The sequence below is a fragment of the Arvicola amphibius genome, chromosome 2, assembly GCF_903992535.2.
Source record: "Arvicola amphibius chromosome 2, mArvAmp1.2, whole genome shotgun sequence".
In the NCBI taxonomy this organism is placed as follows: domain Eukaryota; kingdom Metazoa; phylum Chordata; class Mammalia; order Rodentia; family Cricetidae; genus Arvicola; species Arvicola amphibius.
Genome location: NC_052048.2, coordinates 111430930 through 111458880, shown reverse-complemented (window position 1 = coordinate 111458880; position 27951 = coordinate 111430930). Strand labels below are relative to the sequence as shown.

The following is a 27951-nucleotide window of genomic DNA, read 5'->3' as shown; positions in this document are numbered from 1 at the left end:
TGTGTCCCAGTCAGTGATAAAGTGATGATTGTGTTCTCTCTCTCTGTCTCTGTCTCTCTCTCTCTGTCTCTCTCTCTCTGTCTCTCTCTCTCTCTCTCTCTCTCTTTCTCTTTCTCTCTCTCCTTTTCTCTCTTTTGCCTGCCCCTCTCTCTGTCTCACAGTGAGTGTCTCAACATATAAACTCTTAGTTACTATTCCAGTGTCATGCCTACCTGCATGTTGCTATACTACATGCCATGATGGTCATGAACCCACCCTCTGAAACTGTAGGCAAGCTCCCAATAACCTCTTTCTTTCTATAAGTAGTGAAGACCACTCTGTGTCTTCATAGCACCAGAAAGATGACTAAAATAGCAACCAAAAGTGTTTACTGCCAAGCTTAATGGCCAGATTTCCATCTCCTGGACCCAAATAAACACAAGAGTCAACAGTGAGAGGCAAGTTGCTCTCTGATCTCCACATGTTTTCTATACACTCACACACACACACACACACACACACACACACACACACACACACACACACACACACACCAAGCAATAAAAACAAACCTTAAACACAAAAACAACAAACCGAAAGAAAGAAAGAAAGAAAGAAAGAAAGAAAGAAAGAAAGAAAGAAAGAAAGGAAGGAAGGAAGGAAGGAAGGAAGGAAGGAAGGAAGGAAGGAAGGAAGGAAAGAAGAAAAAACCTTCCCCTTGCTCTAACATTTTTCCATAAGCTCACATTTGACAGGGACATGTGTAGTAAGACCACTAAAAAACAAACCAATGTCTTTGGAGAGTTTTTCCACGCTTTACTTTTTAAATTTAGGTTGATACTCCCAGGAAGAAAGAAAAGAGAGGGCATTGCACCCATTAGCTTGGCTCTTCCTCAACACAATCTGGCACTAGCTATCCTCATAGCCAATAGAAATTTGGGCACCAGTTCACATATCTTCCCCAGAGATAATTGTGTCCTTCATACCTCAGCAGCTTGGATGGCAAGACATTTTCAACACATGGTGAAAAGCCATTATTTCAGACTTTTAAAATTATAGTTAAATTGGCTACATGTGTTCTAATTAATTTCTACAAGAACCAAGAAAACAAAACCATATGAAATATCTACTGATTTTGACTTCAAGGGTTGAATTTAAATATTTTGCAGCAACATGAAACTCTTACAAGTAAGTGTATCTTTTGGTTAAAAAGAACATTTCAGATAAAGCATAATTTCAATTCAGGAAAAGTTTGTGGGGGGGGGATAATTGTGTTTTATCTTGTTTATATTAGTATTTATCCATATATAATTATTAACTTTTAAAAGATGTTTTTGGATTTAGTGTTAGGACAGCAAGATCCTGTAGTCATGTAACATGGATACAGACAGAGAAAGATGAAAAAGGTCAGGAATGAATCAATATTGACAAGTTATTTTGAGACTTTTAATATTTACTATAAATACAATGTTCTGAGTGCATACTAAAATGCTAATCAAAGATATATTTGTAAATCAAAATCAATTAGGAGCTTGACTTCAAACTGCAGCTCCACCCCAGCAAAGTACAAAGCAGAACCATGTAAGGCAAATGTGTACAAGAGTTCACTAATGGAGTCCACAGCATGCTTTCATGCTCCCAGGAAGAAAGTGTTTCAAGGATTGCTACTCATCCTCTCCTCCACCTTCCTGGTTAGAAAAAGGCACCTTTAATACCACCCACTGAAGGGATGAACCTTCATTTATACTAGCTTTCTCTCATAAAAAGGGAGTTGTTAAAATAATCTCTAGTTAAGGCCTATAAAGTGATACCTTCAAGAGATTTTTCTGAAAGTGGCAATACTGACAATATTATATGCTAGCTCTGATAAAATTTACATGTTGTAACTCACAAAAATCAATCTTAGTTCAGTGGTTTTGCTCATTGTTCTTAAGAAAATATTTTAACAGACCAAAAGCCTTCAACATTACCAATTTGAATGTTTATAATGTAACACTTTGCAAATCACGTTATATTGTTTTGTCTTAAATGATTTGTCCACTGCTTGTATATGTAATATCTAAGTAATGTCAACTTATTCATATCCACAAAGCCTAATGTAGAACTGGGTCATACTAGATGTTCAATAAACACTAAGGGACAGGCTTCAAAAGTGATAGCAAACCTTGTTTCCATAAGGTTTTATTTTATTAATTATCATCATTATTATAAAGTCATATTCCATGAAATCATAAAGTTTATCTGAAAGTCACAAAAATATTAAATAACAAGAGAAGCATTCATGATAAAATATATAATAAAAAGTGATTCATCCAACAAAAGTTTCAATTAAAAAACAGTCTACTATATAATTATTGTAAATTATTATGCTTCAATGTTTTTAATAAGAAATTAGATGACATCTTCATAGCTATATGGACAGTAAATTCCATCCATAAATGGCTTTTTGACAACTGAAAAGTTAAAGATTTACTCTTGCTCTATGAGTCAGTATTTTCAATATTTAACTTATTTGTTCTCTGTTTTTTTACTCTAATCTTCACCAATCCTCTAACTCCTCATAAATCTTTACAATCAATAAAGCACCTGACTTTGAACTCACATTGATAGTGTTTATATTAATATAACAAAAATAAGTCTATCAAAATTGGGACACCTGATTCAAAGTGAACTTTTCCCAAGTTGTTGTATTTTTTTAAGTTCACAGTTAATCAAAATTTAAATGTGATTACATTTTCCAGTGAAATCAAACTTGATCACTCTGAAAAATGGGAAGATAAGTCATGCCAAATATTCAAATTTTCAATGAAATTATATGCCAATCAAATTTTTAGAGCTAGCTAATTGAAACTATTATACATTTTTAGCAAGAATGGAGCATCTTTTAATGATGCAATCAACCTTCATGTTTATTGCCTCTGTCAATTAAAGTCAGAACAAGATTTTTAGATGAGATCCATACATAGTTTATATGATGCTGACTTGGAAAGTTCTCATAAAACTTCCTGAAAGAATAATGGGTAACCAAAGTTTCTACCTCTTATGTAGATAAGACATGTCACCTGTTATACATGTCAGCTTAAAAATTTTTCAGAAACAAAACCACAGAATAGTAATATTATAAAATTTTACACCTTGCTTTACTTTTAACTTTCTGACCTCCCATCAAAAAAAAAAAAAAAAAAAAACAGAATTTATTCTGTAAAATCAGATGAACGCAACAATTGTCCTAATAATCAGATAAAATGACTCTTGAATATTCTCAAACTTAATAATTAATATTAAGCATAGTTGCCAAGCATCCTGGCTATAATCCCAGTTATGAGTAGGCAGAGGTATTAGATCAATTGAAGGGCAATCTGTCTGGAAAGCCAGGCCACCTCCTGTGATTCACACACCCAGAGAAAAGGAAAGCCTTGCAGATGTCTCCTCGCAAATTTATTCTATTTGATTTTCCCCTTGATTTTCTACCTTCTTGGTTTCCATTTTTTCCCTTATGCTTTCTTTTCTGTTCTTTTCTGAGTACAGTTGTAAGAAGAAATTAGAGGTATAGTTCAGTATTAAAACCAGCAAAACAAGAAGAACAAACTAAAACCCAACTTTGAGATCATTTAACTGCATATGACTCGTTTCCAGATGAATGACGTTGAGGTCTAGCGGCTGGGATTACTGTGCAGACAGTGAATAAGATGGACAGAGAGGGGCTTTCTTTGTTGTTGTTGTTGGATTGAACTAAGACTTAGCCCTGGCTTTAGATAGTAGTGAGCATAGCTGAAATAATAGTAGTGGTGCTAGACCCTAAATTAACCTGTAAGCCCCACCAGAATCCTAGGATTCTGGAAGTTGTAGTTCTTTAAAGATAACGCCTGCCCAAAGACCAGTTAACTTTCTGGGATCCTGGGAGTTGTAGTTCTTGGAAAACAACAAGCAAGACTTATGAGAAGGTAGGGTCACCTACAGGTTTTGTTCTTACCCCTGCCAATACCTGTCTTGAGGTCACTCAGCTGGAAAGTTTCCAGGTGGTGGTTCTGACCAAATTCCATCTTGGCCAGTATTTAATATTTTAATAGAAGCTTACTTTAATTTGGCCAGAATGGTGAAATTGGTTTTCTTTGGTGAATTTCAGGATTTACAGAGGAAACTGAGGACAATAATATCCATTTTTTAATTAAGGTCAGACTCTGGAGGCAAGAGAAATTTGAAGATTTCTAATCCTACACACACACAGAGAGAGAGAGAGAGAGAGAGAGAGAGAGAGAGAGAGAGAGAGAGAGAGAGAGAGAGAGAGAGAGAGAGAGAGAATACAGATAAGCATTGAATTTAAAATGAATGATTTGGCAAGGCCTAAAGGGGAGATCTGGGAGAAAAGAAAAGCAAAGAAGTCCATGGGCAGCAGGACACATACTGGGGCAGACATGGAAATATCATGTTTTTACTTTTAAGAAAGCTTAAGCTTACAGTTGGTCAGAACTGGAAAAAATGGTCAACACCGTATACCAATCCAATTGTCCAAAAAACAAACAGTGGTAGTTTGAGTAATTCAATAACAGCCCCTACCACTTCAGGGCAATCATTGCAGTACCTTTCTGGGGATGAAAGCGTAATTGGCTACGGATCAATAAGTAATTTCTCTTAGAAGGACAAAGGTCTTGTTTTTCTTCTTTTTAATTTATATATATTTTTGAGTTGGAAAAGCTCTTAAATCAGAGCTGAGAAAATATATTTTGAAAGTTGACATTACGTTAAACAGCAAGATTCCTGACTGCCGTGAGAAGTTTATCTCAACTGATCATTTATTTATGATGCTATAAAAATCCAAATGCTTTCCATTTTGATTGTTAGGTATTTGCTGAAAGGCAACTGAAATTACTTTCAGAGGGTGGCCATCTTATGACAAGTGCATTCTGAGTGGAAATTTACAATGGGTCAATAATTATTATGCTGAGGTGTTATTTTCTGTTTACTTTTGCCCCCTAAGACCAACACTGAATTCAGCTCTAGTGGTCAAGGTGAAACTTCAGCTGGCTTATTGGAAATGCTGGAAATCTAATGTAAGAATAAGATTAAGCAAAAATTAATAAAATCATTCCCAATTAAAACCTTGTCAATCTGTGATGATGTAGCATAGTGAATTGCTATTTTCCTAGCCATCTTAGGATTTATGCCTAAGGCCAGTTTCTACCAACAAGAAAAATGTTGGCCTTACTATGGGTCCTTTGAAGACTTAGCACTTGGTAATGGCAGAATATAGACCAGGCAAGCATAAAGAAAACAAATTACATTGTCAAGAGACTGAGACAATCGGCAATACTCAAGTATAAAACAGAAGTTGTAGAGAATGAAATGTCTATGAAACTTCACGAAGAGGAGGACTCTAGGTAAATCAAGAATCCCTTCACATTTTGTTGGCAGGTTCATTTTTAATGTTGCTGGGTATGGACCCCCGGGTCTTGCACACATTATACAAGCCCTGTACTGCTTATGTGTGCCACAGACACAGAGTTCTGAAGATGCCATATTTTTCTGTTTGTGATTCTGCAATACAGAAAAATACTAATATCTCTTAGCAGATAAAGCATGTGCATTCTTTCACACAAATAATACAGAGAACGGAGGAAATGGAGAATTATAACTGCACTTGGTAATTCCTTAAAAGTAGGACTGCAAAAAAAGGGGGTCTGAACCTGAAAGTCTGCTATGAAAACTAAAGAGAAAGCATCTCTTTCATAAGCTATTATTTACCATTTCCTGTGTGCTGGCTAAATTTGTATGTGCAGTTCTGCAGAGCTGAGACAGAAAAGGAACATTTCTCAGAACTTTCCCGACAGCTATCAAAGCTAGAGCAAAATGCCCCAGAAACAATGATGTTTGCCATTTTCACAACCCCAAATGAAATTTTCACATCCTTAAAGTTTCCTTCTTCATTCCTCCCACACCATGTAACTTTAGACAATTTTTGCTCTGGCAAGCAAAGAGGTAAGACTACTGAATCCAGATCTTTGGGTGCTACCAATATAGCAGGCCCCGCTTCCAGCCAGATGGTACAGTGCTACTGAGCAATATCTTACTTTATTAACTTTGAAAATCTTCCTAGAGCAAGAAATTCACTGCCAAATATCTTTGCAAACAAAAAATTGACATGACTTAAGACTCAAAAATAAAAATAACTTTCTTCCTATTGTGAAGTTCATGTTAATAACAGTAGCACTGTGGTTTAGTAGCTACATCCCATATTCATATTTACTGTAACAATATATTTTGGGGAAAGTTTAAGTGCATATATCTATATGGATATACATATATAGATATATAAACATATATACAAACACATACATACATGCAGATATGTATAAAGTTAATGGTGAAAAGCAAATTTTGAATCTTATTTAGAAAGTACTTACTATGTGCAGTTCAAGATAGTCACCCAAGCCTGAGGAACTGTCCACTCGCACCAACACTGCTTCCTTCTGAACAGTGCTAAACCCTATAGCCAGCCTGTCTGCTCGTGTGCTGGGCCGGTCATTAGGAGGCCATTTATACGTGATCTGTCCACCACCTTTGCTAAAGATATACGTTGTCCCAGCTGTAAAACAAAATACATATTTCATTAGTATCTATACACAAAATCTATGTTTCCCATGTCATGTATTAATGCAGCAATAAAATGTTCACTTTATTCATAAACTATGGCAAGGAAATGATAGATATCAATGAAACTTGCTCAAGACAGAGGACAGAGTTGTTTTAAAAGAAATGGAGTAGTCACTCAGGTTAAATGCACTCATTAAATCCACCAGCAGATGTCCAGAACAAATAATAGGCTTCAGTTTTCTCCATTGAATTGGACAAGCATGGGATGTAATGGGCTTTCATTTCATCCTGCCAGTTTTTAAGAAATAGTTTAGTAGGAAACATTGACTGGAGGCTTGAGAAGGGAGCAGAAACATATATCAACTTGTTTTCGAAACAAGGACTGCATGCGGATGTGACAGGGTCATACAACACAGGGAAACAACCTGCAACAATAGACTTCAAATCAGACATTTATGGGTAAAGGGTCTCTGCACATGTGGCATGAGATAATTTACATATCAACAGTTAAAAACCCCAGAAGTCCCATCAACAAATACACATAACACACGCCACCAATGAAGTCAGGTGTTAACGGGTAGTATCTGGTGGCTATGAAATAGCACAGCATCCTAGAGATTTCCCCATCTCCTTCACTCCCTCCAGGTGAACACTGCTCTTACAGCATGGAGAATAATGTATCCTCTCAGTCATGGGGGTTAAGACTGTATGACAGGATGGAGATGGCAGACATTACCAAGTTCACATAAAGAGAGTGTTTCAATGCACGGGAGTCCCATTTTGCTGCACTGCTAGCATGTCTCTCACTGATCACAAGGAATCCCTTGAGAAAGATTTGGAAGAAGTAACAGAAGAAAAATATGTAAGAGAAAAGAAAGGGACAGAAAAAGATGTCTTACTGCACATGTTGCTCTTGTGGAGAACCCACATGATGGCTCATAACAACCCATAACTCCAGCTCCTGGAAAACCAATGCTCTCTTCTGAATTCTGAAGGCACCAGACGTGTATGTAGAACATATGCATACATGAAGGCAAAAAAAAATCCATAAAAAAACAAAAAACACTCCAAGGAAGGAGAGAGAGAGAGAGAGAGAGAGAGAGAGAGAGAGAGAGAGAGAGAGAGAGAGAGAGAGAGAGAGAGAGAGAGAGAGAGAATCTGAATCAAGGTGGATCTGAAGGTATCTGCCTGTTTCCAACTACTAGTGAAACTGAATAGAAAAAGAAATCACAAGTTCAAGGACTGCCTGGACCACAGAATCAATTCACACCTCACCTGGCCAAGTTAGTAAGATCCAGTCTTAGAAATGACTGAGGAGTTTCATGGTAGAATTCTTACCCCGCAAATGCAAAGCAATATATTCAATCTCCAGTGAGACAGGAGAAAAGAGAAGAGAGGAGAGGGGGAGAGGAGAAGGAAGGGAAGAGAGGGAAGAATGAAGGGAGGGCTAATGAGAGATGCCTTTTAGGTGGAGTTTGGATGTGAAACATTTCCCATTGTCCCATGGATTTGAAAATTTGGTCCCCAGGGAGAAACACCATTTTGAAAGGTTATGGAACCTTTAGAATGTATGTGTGCCAGAAGAAGTGAAGCTGTGGTCTCTGAGGTTTCACAGCCTACTTCCACTTCCTGTCAACTCTTGGCTTCGTGATCCAGCATAGACAAAATGTCAACAGCTGCTCTGGCTTTGCGCCCCCACCCTGATAGACTATAGCCTCATACTGCAAGCCAAAGAAACCCTTCCTTAAGCTGATTGTGTTTTGTCATAGCGATGAGAAAAGTTACTAATACACCTTTTATATCTCTCTCCCCAGAAGTTCATGCTCACTAATATTCCTAAGCAAGCAGTTCATAAGGCCTATTGTTCTGTTTTCAACTTGCTATTTGGTATTTTTGAAGACTATTAAGAATTTTTTAACTGTCTCAGTAAAAAATGTCAATAAAAATGGAATATAAGAAGAAGGGGTTATAACATAATATAACCATAACTAGTGCAGACAACATTCATTTTCTCTTTTTAATTCACTTTGTTCTTGAATGCATATGAATATTATTTCACAGGAAATAAGGAATGTTGCAAAATAGAGGTAAATTTCAGAATTAAAATGGGAATTTTGATGTTCTCTTTCAGAATTATCCAATTGAAGCCATGTTGCAAATAACATCAGCTTACATTTCCTGCTACAACATTTATATTTATTTATTTACTACTTATTTTTGTATTTATTTCATTGTTATTGTTATATTTTGAGACAAGGTTTTACTCAGGTTGGCTCCAAACTCTTGCCTCTACCTCCCAAGTGTGAGGATCATGGCCTGAGCGAACACACCTGGCTAAAATAAACTTTTAAAAATCATTTTCATGACCGTTTTTTCATTGCTCCCATAGAGAATGAAGTCTTTTTTGTTATATTTGAAGAAGTTTAGTTATAACAATTAGCTTTTTTCCTAAAATCAAATATTTGGTTAAGTGGAAAAGCTAGTTATAACCCGGCTTCTAGACTCACAGAGATCCCCCTGCCTCTGCTTCCTGAGTGATGGGATTAAAGGTGTGTGCCACCACTGCCTGGCATATGCTTCTGTTTCTATTACAAGGCATCCAGAAAAAACTTAACTGGAGGTATCAGTCTACCACATCGAAACCAAACCACCACATAAGTGCTTCTTCTTATTGGTCCAAACGTGTTCATCTAAATGTTTATATTTTCAGTTAAATAAATATAATATCGATATGATTATTCACAATCTGAATTAATCATGTAATTTGCTCTTTCTCAATACACAGTGAGACCTGGACACTAGCACTCTATCAACTTTCCTGTACGAGATGGCTTTATTGCGACACCCTCCGTTTCACTGCAGGAAACAAATATGGTGATTATTTCTCCACTATTTCTTTCTACCCTGCGTGTATACTACATACATTATACTGAGTGAAAATCAACAGTAAAATTTCATAAAACAGGGAAAAAATAGATTGGAGGCCACTCTTCTGCTTACACATATATCCATGCTAGCTTCTTTTCTAAAATTCCATTTTGCATCAAACTTGAAAAAAAAAAAAACTTTTATATCCTTAAATCCCTCCTTCTCTTCTGCTGGAAAATAATCCTCATTATCAAATGCAGTGAGCCAATGGGCTGAAATTTTAAACTATACTTCATTAGGTGTGTGTCTTTGTCAATGACTAAGATAGCATGCTTGCTCCACCAGAGGGATAGAAATGATGACTAGAAATTCTGACCTGGGGTGGACCCAGATCAAACGGCAGTTTATTACTTGCTACTCACAAAGCCTGAGCTCAGGACTGATTCCATCCTTAGGACCGCTTGTTTGAAAACACAGATGACAGCAGCATCACTGTCTCATGGAATGTCTGTGGGGATAAAATGAGAGGGTGCAGAGAAGCCCCTGGCAGCCTCCATTCTAGCAAATGCTGAGTGCTCAGGGGACATGAGTGTGTGTGTGTGTGTGTGTGTGTGTGTGTGTATGTTTGTGGATGGTCATGCCTGCATGTATACACCTAAACCTCAAGAAAATATAAAAAATGGCATTGCAACATAATATAAGCACTTTGAGAACATTTAGATTTGCTTCAAATTTATTTTCAAACCAACTATCTTTTAATAAAGGCCTTTCTTGGATAATAATTTTTATTAATTATTCTGTATTTTATTCCTTGGAATAGCACTGTTCTTCACACAAATCTACTCTATTATTGTTATTTACTTTCACTAACAGTGGACAATAGAGGTCTCATTAAATTACATCACATGGGAGTTTTGTGAAACACAGAATAGCTCACCACCAGAAAGCATCTAGCATGGCCATTTTTATAGCACAAAGCAAATATTTACTCGATCTTTAAATAAAATTTATCTACAAAAAAATGAGCTAGAAACTAGCTTTAAAATCTTTATTCTTACAACAACATGTGTTATTTTTTGTGAGTGAACTTAGAGAGAGGGGAGCATATCACAATCACACCTCCAAGCTTTGGATCAATATAGAAGAGGATGAGGGACGTGCCATCTTCATGACTTCTGCATGTTTGAGGATGGGTGGATTTGTTACAAGTTGCCCTCGGCATCCTTCACCTCACTAAGTATATGTATGACTCAACCCTAAAGTGGAGTTTAGAAATCTCCCCACTTAAAGCCTTTCGGCAATCTCTATTACTCTAAATTTATTGAGAAAACATCAGATCCATACTCAAGAATGCAACATACTCTGTACTGAAGTAAAAGATTGCAAATATTATTGATGGGTTTTATTTTGTTTTTGTGCTGTCTGTGATGTTGTGAGAAATATCTTCAGCTCTTATTGAACACGATCATTTGCATGATGGACACTCTCTTCCTGCCTCCTCTCTCTTCTCAACCTTCCCCTCCTGAAGCATTTTCACTTTATTCCCTCAGGACTCATAGAATCCCCCAAATTTACTGAAACTCTCTGAAAAAGAAATCCAATCAGCAATGACAGGACTGTTTGATTATTGGTTGCTCCAGATCCTTGCTATACACACACAATATATAATTAACTTCTGAAAAGATTAGCTTCTAACTCATAAGTACATGAATAAAAGGTTCTTGTTTGAAGGCCTATAATTCTGTAACCAACTTGAAATATTTGGGTCATTACATTTCCATTAAATGTAACAGCAGTATAATGCTTTATCCAGAGAACGTTCTCAGGATGTCAGATGAAAATTAAAACAATAATAAATGACAGCTGTTATCTTCTCTATAGGCATGTTAATACGTTATTGCTTAATTTAAATTTGTTTGAGCATTTTTAACATATAGAATTTATTCTTTGGAATGAAAGACTAAACCCCCAAATTTCTTTAAGAAAAAAGACCACTGGACCACTATATATTACAAAAGAGTTTAAGAATAACTCTAAAGTCACTAAATTGTGAAACATGCAATATTAAAAACAATAACATAGGCCATTCAGTGGTGGCACATGCCTTTAATCCCAGCATTCAGGAGGCAAAGGCAGTCAAATCTCTGTAATTTGAGGCCAGCCTGGCCTACAGAGTAAGCTCTAGGACAGGCTCCAAAACTACACAGAGAAACCTTGTCTCAAAAAATAAAATAACAAACAAATAAAACAATATAACATATAATTACAGATCATTCTCTTCCCAAATAATTGTAAAATTATTCATGCTTACACAATTTACATGATGAAATCAAAGAACTACTGGGTTTTCAATACTGAACTTTTTTTTAAGAATAAAAAGCTTAGGCAAGATTGCATTACATTAGAAAATACTTAAAGTATCTAAGGTACACTGGAGACAATGAACACGTTTACTCCATTTTTATGAACAGACTAGAAAGCAAAAGAGGGTAATTGGTCATTCAATAAGGAAAAAAGCAAAAAAAAAAAGTGTCAAGTACATAAAATTGTTAGCTACTGGCCTCAGACACCTACCCAAAGTAAACAATCCCCTAATAATGAAGGTCTTACTGGAGCAGCCCGGTGTCATATTTAGGTTAGGCAGAGGTATTAGCCTGTCATAAATGGACAGTTGTATATACTTTCAGAACTTTAAGTTGTAATATCAAGGGGAACTATTGAACATTAAGAAAATAAGTTGTTGGATTTTTTTTAATTAGTGTTAGTTGTGAATGCTAAGAAGAACCTCTCTGCACATGCACTGGAATTCCCTCAAGTGGTACAGGAAAGAGTGTGCAGACAGACAGCTCAAATGCCAATCAGAAACTTGGTCCTGCAGACAACACAAGTAATCCAGTGAGCCAGCTCCCAGAAGCTTCAGCTCTGCCCCAGACAAGCACCATCTCAAAATAAGAATGATGTGTGCCTACTCAGTAAGAAGTTTCCATCCAACAAAACTATAAAGCAAAAGGGCAGAAAGCTACCATGATGTGTATGAAGTCAGGAGTCATTTATCTCAGATAATTCAAATAGCAATTATGCATTTCAATAAGGTCATAAAGAAACTTTGCCTTGCTATTAACTTAAAACATTTGTCTGATAAAACAATTTTCTAATAAATATTCTATATGTTCATTTGAACTGGCTGTCATGGAAACACTATGTTGTAGAAAGAAGCATATGCTCACAAATGTAGCATACATACATTTTAGATTTAGGCATTTATGAACATTTACTTTCACGATGTAAGTGTGTTCCTCTGAAAGATAAAGTAATATCTTGGAGTATAAATAGGTCTGTGAGTTATTCTTCTTTACAACCGTGACATGCACTAAGGAAAGTCACCAAAAGCTACATTGTCTAGTCTATTCACTATGGACATCTCTAAAGTTTCAAGGAGAACAGTAAGGCTGAGTTAATTAGAACTCAGAAAAGACTCATTGTACAATTTAGACATTTCAAACAGAGGAATGCATAAATGGTGTTCATTTGTACTTTATAAAGCCAAGACTACCCTATCAATAACTCATATCAAGAGAATTCATTTGAGTAGTCATCTTGGTTTTCTCTGCATTAAAGGGAATGGATTCTAAAAACTAAAAACTATTTTGGGATGCTTAACAGTGCCTTGCAAAGGAGATTACGGTGAAGCCTCAGTTAAGGGTTTCCTTAAAACTGTAACATAAACAATAAATACAAATTATATGTGCACATAAACATATATTCTCAAATTGAGGTTGGACACATGGTTGAACATTCAAGCCAGGAAATGCTCTTTTAGAAAATCTATGCAGTAGCAGATAATTTGGCACTGCTTTGCAATATCCTCATGCATTTTGAACATACTGAGGATTGAGCCTAAGGCCTTGAATACGCTAGGCAAGGGCCTTCACACCATACTATATTCCCGGTTTTGTTTTCACGTTATATTTTGAGACAGAGTTACACTAAGTTGCTCAGGCTGTCTTAAATTCACTCTGAAGAGTACTCTGGCCTTGAACCCGTGATCTTGCTGTCTTAGCCTCCTACCTAGCTAGAATTACTGGCCTGTGCTACGAAGCCTAGGGCAACCAATTTTCGCTCAAAGGTACTTGTTATTTTCTTCTTGAACGTGTCATTTAGATAATATCCACTCTGGGAATACATAGGATCTCCAGTTTGAACTACAGCATGAGACAAACTTTTTCCAAGATCAAACTCAGAGTCAAGGAACTTTTTTTAGTGTCTTGGTCTTAACCATGTGACTGGGAGTAAAAAGAAATGATCGAGAACTCAAAATAAAATCAAGCAAAGTAATCTTAAAACTCACAACCCTGGGAACATTAAATGTTTATGTTTTCCTTTCTGAAACCAGGCTCTCTTAAGCAGTTACTGAACCTAATGTCTCTGTGGCAGGCATTTCAGTGATAAATTTGTGTTAGAGATATAAGCAAAATGAATAGGAAGAGAAGAAATCACACTATTAGGTTATTTAAGGAAAATATTATTTTTAAGAACATTAACTAAACTGTGCAATCTTCCAGCAAATTCTTAAAAATAAAGTCACCAGAAGCTTTTTTTGCATACAGTGATAACCTCCCATTTACTCAATTCAAACTTTAATTGTGAATGTTCTGAAAATTATGTTAAAAAAATTGCTTAAGCAAAGCAGCCAAATCTGAGATCAGTTCTACCAATAAACCAGAAATTCACTCATCCATTTATTCATTCTCTTAGCAGATGGTTGGTAACTGCCATGTAAGTGTAGAGAATTGTGACCGAGTTCTCTGCTGGGCAGCAAGTGCTCTTGCCCACTGAGATGTTTCTCAAGCTTTGAAAGACATTGTTTGACATAATGCAGAGATAGTAACCCTAACATGCTTATGGTGATAGAGAACACAAAGGCAACAAAGCAGCATGCTGTGCTCTGACAGTGATAGACAAGGATGTACCATCATTATGAAATCTCTGTCAACATCCAATCATTCTTGGAGTCATAGTTACATTGTATTACTTTCCATTTCAAATTTTAAATTCAGTAATAAGAATACATCTGTATTGATTTGGTCCCTTCCACATTTATCTTAATAAAAAGTTAACATAAACCAATATCAGGTTTGCCAACTTTTTCTCTAATTATTAGTCCTTTCAAAAATTTCAATGATTAATCCATGACGATCATGTTAAGTAAGTAAAGACTCTTTGTTAGGGCAACTTTGAATATTCCACATATAAAGCACCTTAAAGAATCCACTGACCTCTCAAAAGAACCTCAAATTCTTTTGGAAAAGGCATTATTTAGCAAGGCTCTGGAAGGAGCAGGACAAATTTTAGGGTCATATTTTCACAAAAAAAAAAAAAAAAAAAACAGAAATGACACAAAAAACCTTTTCAGATACAGGGAGTAGATTCACTCAGATATATGGGAAACCACATTTTGAAATGGAAGAAATCCGTGCTGTCTAAGAATACTGTCTTATCTCTGTTTCCTGCATTAAATCCCTAGATAAACACACACTAAGGTATGAGTTGGAGTCAAGACTATTCAAGGACAGTATTAAAAATGCTAGCATGAAATCATATTAAAAAATTCTACAAAATGCAAACTTCCATTAACTGGGAGTCAGATAACTTTAAAAACAGAAAAAATGTGATATTAATGTCCCAAGAAAGAAATTGTATCTAAGAGAATTTTGGTCATAGTTTATCTGTTTATCACAGAGATTTCCTGCCAGCTGCATGAGAAAGTAAACAAGTTCTCAATTTTAAGCATTAATTTACACTTAGGAGAAAAAAATATAACCATAACAGGTACATTAGTAAAAGTAAAATAAAATATCTGTAACTCAGTTGGTTTATTTTCAGCTTATGCTCTGAAAGAGCCTATGAATATTACGAGAGGCATAAAGCTCAACCCTCTGTGTGAAGTACAATCTACTTTCGTAGGATAATTACAAGAAGCAAAGAATGGGGATGTTGGGCCACTTACACACAATGTCAGTATTTATAAAAATGTAAAAACTCAACCAACCAAACAGCAACACAACAGTGGAATTCAACGAAGGAAATGAATTTTGACAGTGACAGCTATTTTATTGTCTTTGTTTATGGTTGCTCTATGGAACCTTTGCCTTCTACCATCGATGTGAAACACCAAGGGTACATGTGGCAGACCTTTAAACTTGGAATGCCTGGAACATTCTACTGGACAATGAAGACCTGAAACAAGTCAAAATCAAACACGTTTTCTTTTGTATTAGGTCCTCGGTATTCTATTTTTCTAGACTAAACTATAAGCTGTTTCACTCCCACCTCAGATTGTTGAACTTTGGCTCTGAGCTCAGAAGACCCTCAGTTTGAAACACAGGTCTTTAAAAATCTAGTCTTCAAGAAGCATCTATGGACACAGTGTGAGGAGTCAGGCAGAACAAGGAGCAGGTGAAGCAGGCTTCATACTTAAGCACTTGGATTTATAGGCATTTGAAAATACAGAATTCATTTAAAATTGGCTATTGTATTTAAATTAAATTCGGATACTATCTGTCTGTGAGTTATTTAAGTTTTATTGGCTCTTATGGGAAAGAGGGGCTATTTGAAACCCAGTGTAGTAAGCTTACTGCCATCAATCACTAATTAGAATTAATTATTAAGGCTTCAGTTCCCTTACTCAAATATTTCAATCATCCATCAAGATGACATGACTTTCTGTACCATTCTTTACAGTACAGAGGCCATCGACATGTATGATGTTGCATAATGCTTCTGAAGTGATGGCTTCAGTCAGATTGTTTGACAATAGCACCACAAGCTACACTTAAAACAAGGAGAGCAAGCATTTTTGGAACAGCAGGCAGTATAAAAGTGCTTTGTGAATATTAACTATTCTAGCAATTAGTTTGCACTCATTTCATAAGCAATTACTTACTGTTTAGATGCAGCTCACTTTAAATTGGCAAGCAATTTGCAAGAATTAAACCACGACATAGAAAGCTCTCTGAAAATCCAACAATATGCAGTACCTTGTCCCAAGTGCAGTTACTGATGATGAAACATATCTGGCATTAAGATAATAAGTGGGTGGTTCCATGGACTTTCAACACAAGTTAGTTTGTATACCAACAAAAGAATTATTTTCTATGAAGTATTAATAAAGACAGAGAACGTAAGAACATGGGAGAGTTTCACTCGTTTGACTAAGTTCTGGTACTTTGATAATCCCTTACATACTGAATTCTTTGGGGTTATGCTGTTTTCCCCCTTCACAAGAGTTTCTACTAATCTTGATTGCTCTCTTCATTTATTTCTGGGACACAGACGCAGGTGTTTGTGACTATACAGCCCTTGCTTTAGTAACAGAACACTCTAGAGTTAGTAGGATACTGTTCAGGTTGAGGCTCCACTTCCCATTCTCCATGATAAACGGAAGGAGTTTCATGTGACACGGTGGTGGCCAAAAGATCATGGGCAAGAAATTCTGGACAATTCTCCCAGTTCAGGCAACTAAAGTGGGCTGCCACCTGCCCTGATGCTATTTTTACTCTTTTCTTCTCTCTGAGACTCAGGGGATGAGGCAACATTTTGGATGTTTCCAGCTTCCCAGCTATGACCATCAAAATAGATACATTGTTAGAAAAACCATCATATATTTGGATAGACCTGTATATTTCTGGGTCCCATTTTTATAGTAAATGGTGCTTACATAGCTTTTAAAACAAAACTACAAAGCATCCCCCTGGTGGCTTTCTTTATCTTCAATACAGCCAAACAAGTTTAATAGAAAAAGCTGCAATTATCTCTTAGACTCAAAAAAAAAAAAAGGTATCCTCACCATGAAATTATTTACTCATAATCACAAAATAATTGAAAAAAAAATTCCTATCAAAACCTTTCCTTGGGACATTAGTAAGAATCTATCAGTCTTTCAGGGGTAAATGTCCTTTAGCCTTCCCAGAGGACTGTCAAACACCTTCCTCATTCCCTCCCTCATTCCCTGTCCTCCCCTTTCAAAAACACACGGCGATATATTTGAAAAACAAAGTACAATGTGTGGTTTAGGAATCCTAAGCCTAAGAAGATGAACTGGGCACAAAGCTGACTACAGAGAACCTGTTTAGCAGGCTGCCAATTATAAAAATGTGAGATACTAATCGCCTAGCATCTTTCGGTTCCAAAACTTGGGAAAGTCTTTTCCAAGTAATAAGAGCCAGTGTTTTTTTATTATTATTATTACTTATTGTAATGGTCTGTTCTGTCCCTTTAAGAGACAAGCCATGACCACTCCCTCCTCCCCTCCCCCCATTTACTGAGGCAAGCTGATCTTCAGCTTCCAACCTGAGTCCCTTCCCCCCACCCATCTCCCTCTCAAAGAGGCAGATTCTGTCTCTTCCTTCTCCCCACTTCTCCCCTTTCCCCTTTTTTGTTTCTCTCTCTCTCTCTCTCTCTCTGTGCCTCTCTCTCTCTCTGCTCTCTCCCCTTCTCCTCTTTCCCCTCCATAACCCACTAAATAAATATCCAACCTCAGGCTGCATGGTGTGCCTATGTGTCTGTCTCTCACCCACCCTGGGACCAGCCACCTTCAGAGACCTTCGGCATGATCTCGTGACATGTCCATCCATCTGTCTCTCCTCATGGGACTGGCTACCCGTGTCTCTACATCTCCATGAAGCTCCCTGCCTGGGACTTGCTGCCCCTTCCTGGCCCACTGCAGCCACTTGGGGAACTGTGGCCGTCCCTCCTGGGACTGGATGCTCTCAGGACCTGCTGCCCACTGCCTGATGCCAACTATGCAGAGGTCTCCTGGCCCGCTTCCTGCTGCAGCCACTTTGAGATCCGCAGCATTTTTACTTTTACCATTTTTTTTATGCCGTGACTCGGATTTGAGGGAGCCTACAGTATTTTACTTTAATCCATTACACTAATAATCAAGAAAGATATCCTAGTTTCCCAGCAAGTATACAATTGATTCTTGAGGCATTTGTAAACATTTGAAGGCATTTTGTAAACATGAGGCCTAGTAGTTATGTAATATGGAACATTTTATCACCACCCAACATTCTCCCATATTTCCCGCTGGTTTATCCTGGGGGTTTCCTCGCTAACTCTCCAGCATCTTCTTCCGAGTTGCTGAGTTTCAGTTTCTCTCTACAATTATTTTTCTTCGCCTTGTTAGCTCATTGAAATGAAAGTTACTTTTGATACTCATGACCCAAGAAAATAAATAGAGCAGAAGACAAATTCCTCCTTATCCATTTTCAAATAAACATGAACTGCTTCTCTATATCAGACTTTTAACTCAGCCTAGTACCTCTATTTGCCCGTGTAGTGAGGAACTGGTATGTTAATTAATGTCCGGCTTCCCTCATTCTCAGTCATTGCTCAGATGGTTCTCAGACATCTCGACTGTCTCTACAATTGGAATGGCAATGGCCTCATTCAGAGACAAGGAATTATAGAGCAGTGATTTTACTGCAGACGATCTTCTCTTTCCATTTCTACCCAATAGTTATGAGTAAAGCACAACCTACACATGTTACACGTAGTTCACATTCTTCCAGTTTAATTTAAAGAAAAGTTCTTTCTGTGTGGCCCAGGCTGGTCCCCAAACTAACCCCCCTGCTGCCTCTTCCTTCAAGTACTTGGATTATAGACATGCATTACCTTGCCCAATATAGTATTTGTTTTTTCCAAAAAATTGTTCCAGACAATGACAAAAATATGTTGTTATTCCTTGCTGGATGTCTTAAACACGCACTTCGCAGATAACAAATTGATGTGGTAAATAAATACATAAACAGTCAAGAATATTTTGAAGATGATTTTATTTTCAATTAGATGTTTTAGAATTGAGTATCTCTGCACTATACATACAACAAAAACATATTATTGGGAAATTAACTAAGTATTATGCCTCAAATTAAAAAAATTCTATGTCAGCAACTGTTTTTAAAATTGTCTTGAAAATGAAATATAATTTAGAAAAAACATGGATACAATGCTATAAATTAAAATACTAGAAAAGAGAGAAAAAGAAGGTATTAAGCAAAACAAAACTCCCTTGGCTGACTTTTTTTCCCAGTATTAATAATTTGGAAGAAAACAAAAAGTATTAATATTTGTTTATATTCCCTCACATGCAACTTGGAGCAAATTTTTGCACATATTTAAGTAATTATATACATTTATACACTTTTTTTAAGCTTAGCATGCATGTACTAAAAATTGATATGCAAACTAAGCTGTCTATGCATAAAATGTGTATAATAAAAGTGTGTATATCAAGAAATAAAATATCACTTTCTCCTCTGAGAGAAAGGGAGATTTTGGTAAATCAATACCCAGTGGAAAGAACCAGACAAATAGGGTGAAGTCAAGGAACTCATCTTTTCTTTGAGGAATGTTCTGAAATCTATTGGAATTCAAACTATTTCAAAACAAACAGTATCTAAGCCTGTGCTGGTAGCTTGTTTATTCTTATGCAAAAAAGTATTTAAAACTATCAAGATTAAAGGGAACGTTTAGAAATGGAGAGAAGTAAAGCACACTCTTGCATTTCTGACCCCACAAAGATGCTTCCAATTTTTTCCCAAATAATACCAAGTTTGCAGACATTTTCTAGAGTTTTTATTTTTCTGCCATTTATTCTTTGTAAGAAATATTTATTTTCATAATGCAGCCATGACTTTATCTATTTGAACCTCCATTTTCCTCCTTGTACTCACTACAGCTTTGAAAGTATAAATTCCTAAGTCTCTTCTACTGCAGTCAGAGACACAGTCAGCCCCACTCTACTGTCATCCCTGGATAGCATACATGGAACAGACTCAGCTGGAGATGACAACTTCCACTGTAACATCATAGGGTACACACACACACACACACACACAGACACACCTGCACACACACACACATGCTGACACGCACACACACAGTTTGAAGAATTTTATGCTCATAAAGAGCTAATAATATGCCAGAACAAATGGATAGAATAAGTGGATAGGAACATAAACAGAACAACAGTGTTCTATCCTCATTGGGTACCAAGCAGTTACCAAGTTTAAAAGCAGTTATTAAGTTCATTACTAACTTCTGTTCATGCTCACCCCAAATAATAATTGGCATGTCACAAGAGACTCATATCAAGAAGTATAATATTTTTATTAAATCCAAATGAATTAAATCGAAGTCAGTTACTGTAATTGGAGAAATGACATAATCAGTTCTGAATTTTGGCAAGATTATTATGACTTCTAGGCAGAAATGTGATGAAGAGAAGGCATTGAGGCAAGGAGACCCTTCAAAAGGCCAGAGTCAGTAAAAGAATAAATTATAATGACATAAACTAATAGACTAATAACAGTAAGGAAGGATCTAGGAAGCATCATACTGAGTGAGGTAACCCAGACCCAGAAAGACAAATATAGTATGTATTCACACATAAGTGACTTTTAAACATAAAGCAAAGAAAAAACAGACTACAATCCACAACCCTGGAGAACCTAAACAACAAAAAGTAGGCAAGAGAAACATACATGGATATAATCTACATGGAAAGAAGAAAAAGACAAGATCTTTTGGGGACCATTATATGGTCCCCAAATGTAAGTAAATTGGGAGTGTGGGGATCATGGGAGACGGTGGGAGGGGAGGGAGAAGAAAGTAGGAGAGTGGAGAAGAACATATAGCTCAATAAAAACTATTAAAATAAAATAAAATATATAGAATAAAAATAAAGAAAACCAGGATAAAAATGTTAACTATTAAACAGAGAGGAAAAAGAAAACAAACAAAACAACAACAACAACAAAATTCAGATATATGCTTCCCTGCTGAGTGTGGCCAACAGCGGGGGCTGACTGAGAAGCAAAGGACAATGGCTCTGGGCTCTGATTGTTCTTCATGGACGGGCTCTGTGGGAGCCTTCTCAGCTTGGTAGATCACCTTCCTGGACCTGGGGGGAGTTGGGAGGACCTTGGTCTAAGCATAGAGTGGGGAACCCTGATGGCTCCTTGGCCTTGAGAGGGAGGGAGGGGAGGTATGGGTGGAGGGGAGGGGAGGGAAGGGGGAGAAGGAGGGGGAGAGAAAGGGGTCGAATGAGGGGAGGGGGTAGGTTGTGGGAAGAGGAAAGGGAGGAAGGGAGATGGAAATTTTTAAATATAAAAAAAAATAAACCATGAGGAAAAAAAAAAATACTTATAGGAAGAAGAGATAAAAATATTAGCAAATTATATGAATAAGCAACTCAAAAATTTTAAAAAAAATGGACTACCAAAGAGACAAAATTACCAATATGAATATCAGGCAATATTTTGCAGTTAAGGAGAAAACAGTATAATCCTATCTGCTAAACCAAGAAATCATTTTAGTGTGGGTACAGTGACGAGATAACAAACTCCTTTTGGTAGTATAGATGCCATAAAAGTGGTGAATGCACAATAAAAGAAAAAATTAAGTAAGTGTACAAATAAAAAAAAAAAAAAAACAACAAAAAACAAAAAAAAAAAAACAATGAGCATGGAAGGAAGCTGTAGACTTATAATCGAAAGGAAAAGAAGCTAAAAGTTATACCTAGGTTTTCAGTGTAGAAAAGGAATGGATGCTGTGCTTGTTGGATATAAAATATCAGACAAGGAAGTGCTTCAGAATTTAATAAAGCTTTGTTGAATTTAGCCACGTGCATCTCTGCAGGTCTATAAAGGCTTCATAAACTGAAGAGGGCCTGGAAGATGCTGCTTGGTATTCTGCTGAGTAAGCAAGAATGCAAGTTAGACACTATGTTCTAATGAAAATACAGTCAATGGTTTCTTCTTAAAAAGTGCTGGCAAGATCATAAGTCAGAATCACAACTACTTTGTATCACATCTCCTATAATGGTCCCCAAATGTAAGATTGGGCATCTAATATGACATTCCTATGAAGCTTCAGTGAACTGGCCATATCAGTCAGGTGAAGATTTGGTTTGCACTGTTCCCTCTCTTTCCGGAACTGAAGAGATTGTTTAATAGAACAGGATTTACTGTTTTATATTGTCCTGCCTGTCTTTTGTTCTCTTGCTGTCTAGACGTCAGCCTGATGAATGAAGGCTTATTTGATTGCCTTTTCTAGCTATCAAGACTTGTTTCAACTCCTTGCTGCATGCAGAACACCTTGAATTGAGGTGTTGGCTCTGTCACTAGACTCCATGTGTAAGAATTAGAGCAAATGCGATGAGATTTGGGAGATTCAGATCAGATCTCTTCTCCTAAGAATGCAATTATCTGTATTTAACACTCAGTAGTGGGGGTGAAAAGGACTATGGAATTGTTATGGTTGAAAAATATGGTCGATGCTTGATCAGCCCAACTGTCCATAGCAGAAAACATTCGAATATGAAAACATTTTCTTGAAGAACTGTTGGGTGAAGCCACTAGTTCCTGGCTGCTCAGCACCAAAATAATCACACAGAAACCATATTATTTAAATCATTGCTTGGCCCATGAGCTCTAGCTTCTTATTGGCTAACTCTTACATATTAATTTAACCCATCTCCATTAATCTGTGTATAGCACATGGTAGTGGTTTATCGGCAAAATTTTGGCATGTCTGACTCTGGTGGCAGCTCCATGGTGGCTCCCTGACTCTGCCTCCTTTCTCTCAGCGTTCATCTTATATTTCCCCACCTAGCTAAGTTATGTCCTGCTATAGGTTCAAAGCAGTTCATTAATCAATAAAAGCAACACACAGAAAGGCCTCCCATATCATTATATAGTTATAGTTTTCCTTAGTTATGATAAAATATAAAGTAGATATAAATATTGTAACAGTAGTTCTTGCTTGATAATTGTTTTGTTATATTTTACTGTGTTGAAGTTAAAGCCTTCCTTTTCGTTTAAACGGAAAAGGGGAATGGTGTGGGACATCATTCTGTCTATGTGTTGCTTTTATTGGTTAATGACTAAAGAACTGGTTTGGTTTATTCATGGGAGGAGGAAGGCAGAGTCAGGGAGAAGCCATGGAACTGCTGCCTGAGACAGACGCTGGGAACTTAAGCTACAGCCACACAGTAATATACAGAATAATAGAGATGTATTAGTTTAGGATAGGAGTTTAGCCAGAAATATGCTTAAGCTATTGGCCAAACAGTATTGCAAATAATATAGTATTCTGAGTGGTTATTTTGTGAATGAGTGGCCGGGACGAACAAGCAACCCTTCCCCCTACAAAGAACAAGTCAAGTGTAGAGCAGTTTCTTCTGAATTGAACATTAACTCCAGGAGGAAAGGAGTCACTCATGAGAATCCAGAAGAAAACCTCAGGTCCTACTTATGTTTGAAAAGCAAAGCTCTGGAAGTCCCCGAAAACTCTTTTGCAGCTTTATTAGAGAAAACAGCTACTGAGGGAAGGAGATGCTGCAGTGAGCCTCAGAGAGACCTCGTGGACTGGTTGACCTGTCTGCAATATGTGCAGGGAGCTCCAGCATCACCATGCTAGGCTGAGTTTTTGAACAAGATAGTTGCTCTCCAGTCACCTGTGCTCTCATAGGAAACTCCTTACCCATACATCTTAGCAAAACCAGCAGAAGCCCATTGGTTCACCTGAGTTAAACTTTGGTGGAATTGTTACTTGAATCTGTCTAAGTTCTCCCCTGCCCCCTCCCCTTTCTGACAATTGTGTGTGTGTGTGTGTGTGTGTGTGTGTGTGTGTGTGAGAGAGAGAGAGAGAGAGAGAGAGAGAGATCTCGAGAGAGAGATCTCGAGAGAGAGATCTCGAGAGAGAGATCTCGAGAGAGAGATGCATCTTTCTAGGAAAAGTCCCTCAACAAAAAGCCTACATAATAACCAATTTCTGATTAATTCTGATCAACTTCTGATCTAGTGAGAACTCTCAGTCTACCTCTACAACAGAGTGGATATGGTTACTAGTGGCAAGTATGATAACTATAGGCAAAATAGAAAAAAAAATTTGCTCTATCATCTGTGTCTAATACTTTGACAATGAAATGTAACATTATCTACAGTTGATGGGGGTATTTGCAATATCCTGGGACATATGAAGCCTGTGGGAGGCTGGCTGGACATTTTACTTGAATTTTGTGATTAGAAGGCATTTGCTAGTTTCTCACATATTGTAATACTAAATGTGAAACTCTGTGGTGGTGACAATGGAACCATTACACTGCTAGACAGGTATTAGCCGGTTTAGAGGGGCATTCATAAAGGATCTCTCCCTCATGAACTTTGAACCCAAAGTGGAAGTGCCTGGGGATGGTTGAGACCACGTAAGGCAGAGCTATTTCCTCTTGACCAAACAATGAAATCTGTACTCTTATCTCTAGCTTAGTAGAGATCTGGCGTTATGTGCTAGTTCTAGCTCCATCTGTCAATCACCAGGCCAGGAGTGATTCTGCACCACAAGAAATGTGATTCACTTGAAGTCATGCTAATAAGAGAGGGCAATGAATAGCAAGCCCCTTACTTAGATAGTTAAGGGTTCCTGTCCGGTGCTGGCAGCGAGTCTATCATGCAGCACTTTGGACCCTGTGCTCTACGCCCTGCCTGGCTTTTCTAAGTACTAAGTCAGAACATCACAACTCTTCCTTCTCTTTCTTTTCTCTTTTTTTCTTTGTGTTAGAAATAAGTTTGGGTTTCACAGAAAAAGATCACCACTCTATTTAAATACCTCAAGGCAAAACTTCACACTTAATCAAGGGAGTACATTTCTCAAAAAGCAGAAGAGTAAACACACGGGAACAGGAAGTGCACTTGGTTTTTATTGTAGCATGGAAGACTACTTTGTCTTTCCCATTGGCTGGACTCTGACTTCACACCCTTTTCAGATTGACTTATTTTAAAATAATGGGTATACTGGAAACGAGGGGGAAAGGGTTCAGCCACTATAAGCCAAGATGTAGCAGGGCAAGATGTAGAAGTTTCAAAAAGAGGTATGTATAAGGGAGGTTAAAACATTTGCATAGAAGTATGATAAAATAAGGAAGATAAAATATTTGAATTCATTGTCATAAACACAGTTTTACCATGTTTGATAGAAAAAAATTCATATTTAATGTTTCTTTATTTGAGAACTGGCTAAAGACCAGTCCTGTGTTGCTGTGTTACTGGACACTATGATTACTGATTCATACTCTGAACAACCGCCAAACACAAGCATACACACACACACACACACACACACACACACACACACTGTTGACTGTAGGACCTAGGCATGAGAAGCTCAATAGAGGCCTGAGTCTCAGTAGTTTACCCTAAATTAATTCCTGGTTCCAAGAAAGACCACAAATTGGGACTACCCAGGCACAACCTAGAAACAGACCATCCAAAGGTAATTCCTAGTGTTCCAAACATTGTTGATAGGATCACATGCCTGCACACCCCCACTGCTTTTCACCAGGACACCCCTAGACAAATGTCAGACAATCAGAGGTCCTGACCTTAGAAATCACTCACCCCAACCTCTGTTACTAAAAAACCTCACACCAACTGAGCTCGGGGCTCTCTGGTTGTGCCAATATGTTGGACACTCGAAGAGTCTGAGTTGGAACTTAATTAAGAATAATGGCTCTTTGTGTTTACATACAGGACTCAGTCTCATAGTTGGTTTTGTGAGGACTGTGTGATCTGACCATAATCTGCCATTCAGCTGTTCCTCAACATTCACTATAAAAGGTGTTTGTTTCTTTTTTCCATCACCATTTCTATGGAGTGGAAATGCCAAGATGTATTGCTTGCTTACTGTTTCACTCAAAATCTAATAAAATTATCACCGAGTTTCCTTCTGAGTCATTTTTAAAATTATTTTATTAGCAAGACTACTACACATAGAAAGGGATTCCTAATTTCACTGGTAATATAAGGTACCTAATGTAGGGTTTGCTAAATTACCCTGGGAACAGGAACACCTACAAGTGTTAATTCATACAAACATCACTGCATCCCGTTGCAAGACATAGAAAACCATCAACATCGGTCTGAAAAGTTTCAATTCAAGTTGGACACATGACCCTTTTAGTAGGGAAATCAAGACACAGAAAGGCACACTCAAGCAATTACTCTCTATCATGCATGACACCTAAAGTAAAAGAAGGTCAAGGTTTTGTGGGGTATATGTTTGGTTATCTACCTATCTATCTACCTATCTACCTACCTATCTATCTATCTATCTATCTATCTATCTATCTATCTATCTATCTATCTATCTATCATCTATCTATCTATCTATCATCTACCTATCTACCTATCTATCTATCATCTATCTATCTATCTATCTATCTATCTATCTATCTATCTATCTATCTGTTGCTTTTTGGAAAGAAGCACATTTTCAATAAGATCAGTCAAATATAATTTTGCTAAATAAAGTTTTCCAAAAGACAATACCCATGCAGCACTAATCCAGGATGTAAGAGGAACCAAAGGACATCTGTTGAAGCCACATAGTTGAAGAACAGATTGCAGCAAGACACAATTATAAGAAACCAAGACACTTGAAATCCTCATTCCCCTCTCCTATTGCTCTATGGTCCCTCCAAAGCACAGATTCCATTTTCAGCAAATTAAACTGGGGACCTGTGAGAGTCAAAGTTACATTTACAGTCTTAATTACTGTGCTTAAGCGATCCATGAAACAAAAATGCCTCTGATCTGCAAACCCCTATCCCAAGGACATATACTTACTGAAATCCTGGAGGCTTCTGTTTATGGGAGATAACAAGTCACATGGCTTCACTACCCTAAACAAGTTTATATGTCCCATCTGCAACAGAAGTGCTTGATCACATGTGGGCGGGAGGCACATGGGTAGGAAACATGTCAGGATGTACGCTTGTCCCTGATTGGACCTGATGGGAAAGCTGATGAATTATAAGTTTTGCCTTCCCAAGCCCCTACAAAACTTGATTCAGCACCATTTCCTGGGAACCTAGCTATGGATGTGGCCAGAGCCCATCCATCTGGCCGGTATTTAATTAGAGCTTGCTTCAAATTTGGCTTTAAACTGTGGTAGTGATTTTATTCTCGACCAGTGGGATTAACATACCCAAGTGGGATCATATGCTTAATAAATTAACTACCACACTTGCCTTTTCCATTGAAAAGAGAATGAACCCTCAAAGAGATATGATTGAGTCTTTTCAGCAGCCCCGATCTCAAACCCAGTTGATTTCAGACAAGGGAGAGATCACCAAGCAGTCTAATTCAACGGTTAGCACTTCTTTCTAAATTATCAAGCTTTCATCATTGAAATCCTAGAAACTAGCCATATTGTGAAGACCCCCAAAATGTAGACGTTGCTCAGATAGGAAGAGATGTTACACATATATTGCCATTAGTCAATTAAGGCCCTGCAAATGAAATCATATTGACCAGCTCTCAAAAAAATGTTGAATGATTTTTCTCAGGCTTGGTTTACCAAATTTATGCAATGAGGTAAGACCCCAAGGTAAGCCCAAAGAAGTCCATTTTTCTAGCAGTTAAATTGAAAGGTTACAAACAAAAAGTTCCC

The 27951-nt window shown here is 37.3% G+C and overlaps 1 protein-coding gene across 21 annotated transcripts in view; it reads right to left on the bottom strand.

The window, feature by feature from the left end:
* The window catches only part of Nrxn1 (neurexin 1), a 1076729-nt gene that overhangs the window by 310503 nt on the left and 738275 nt on the right, over window positions 1-27951 (bottom strand). For all 21 annotated transcript variants that reach the window (XM_038319685.1, XM_038319674.1, XM_038319675.2 and 18 more), the window contains one exon: window positions 6381-6562. In XM_038319685.1, coding sequence (XP_038175613.1) covers window positions 6381-6562 — 182 coding nt within the window. The remainder of the gene's footprint in view (window positions 1-6380; window positions 6563-27951) is intronic.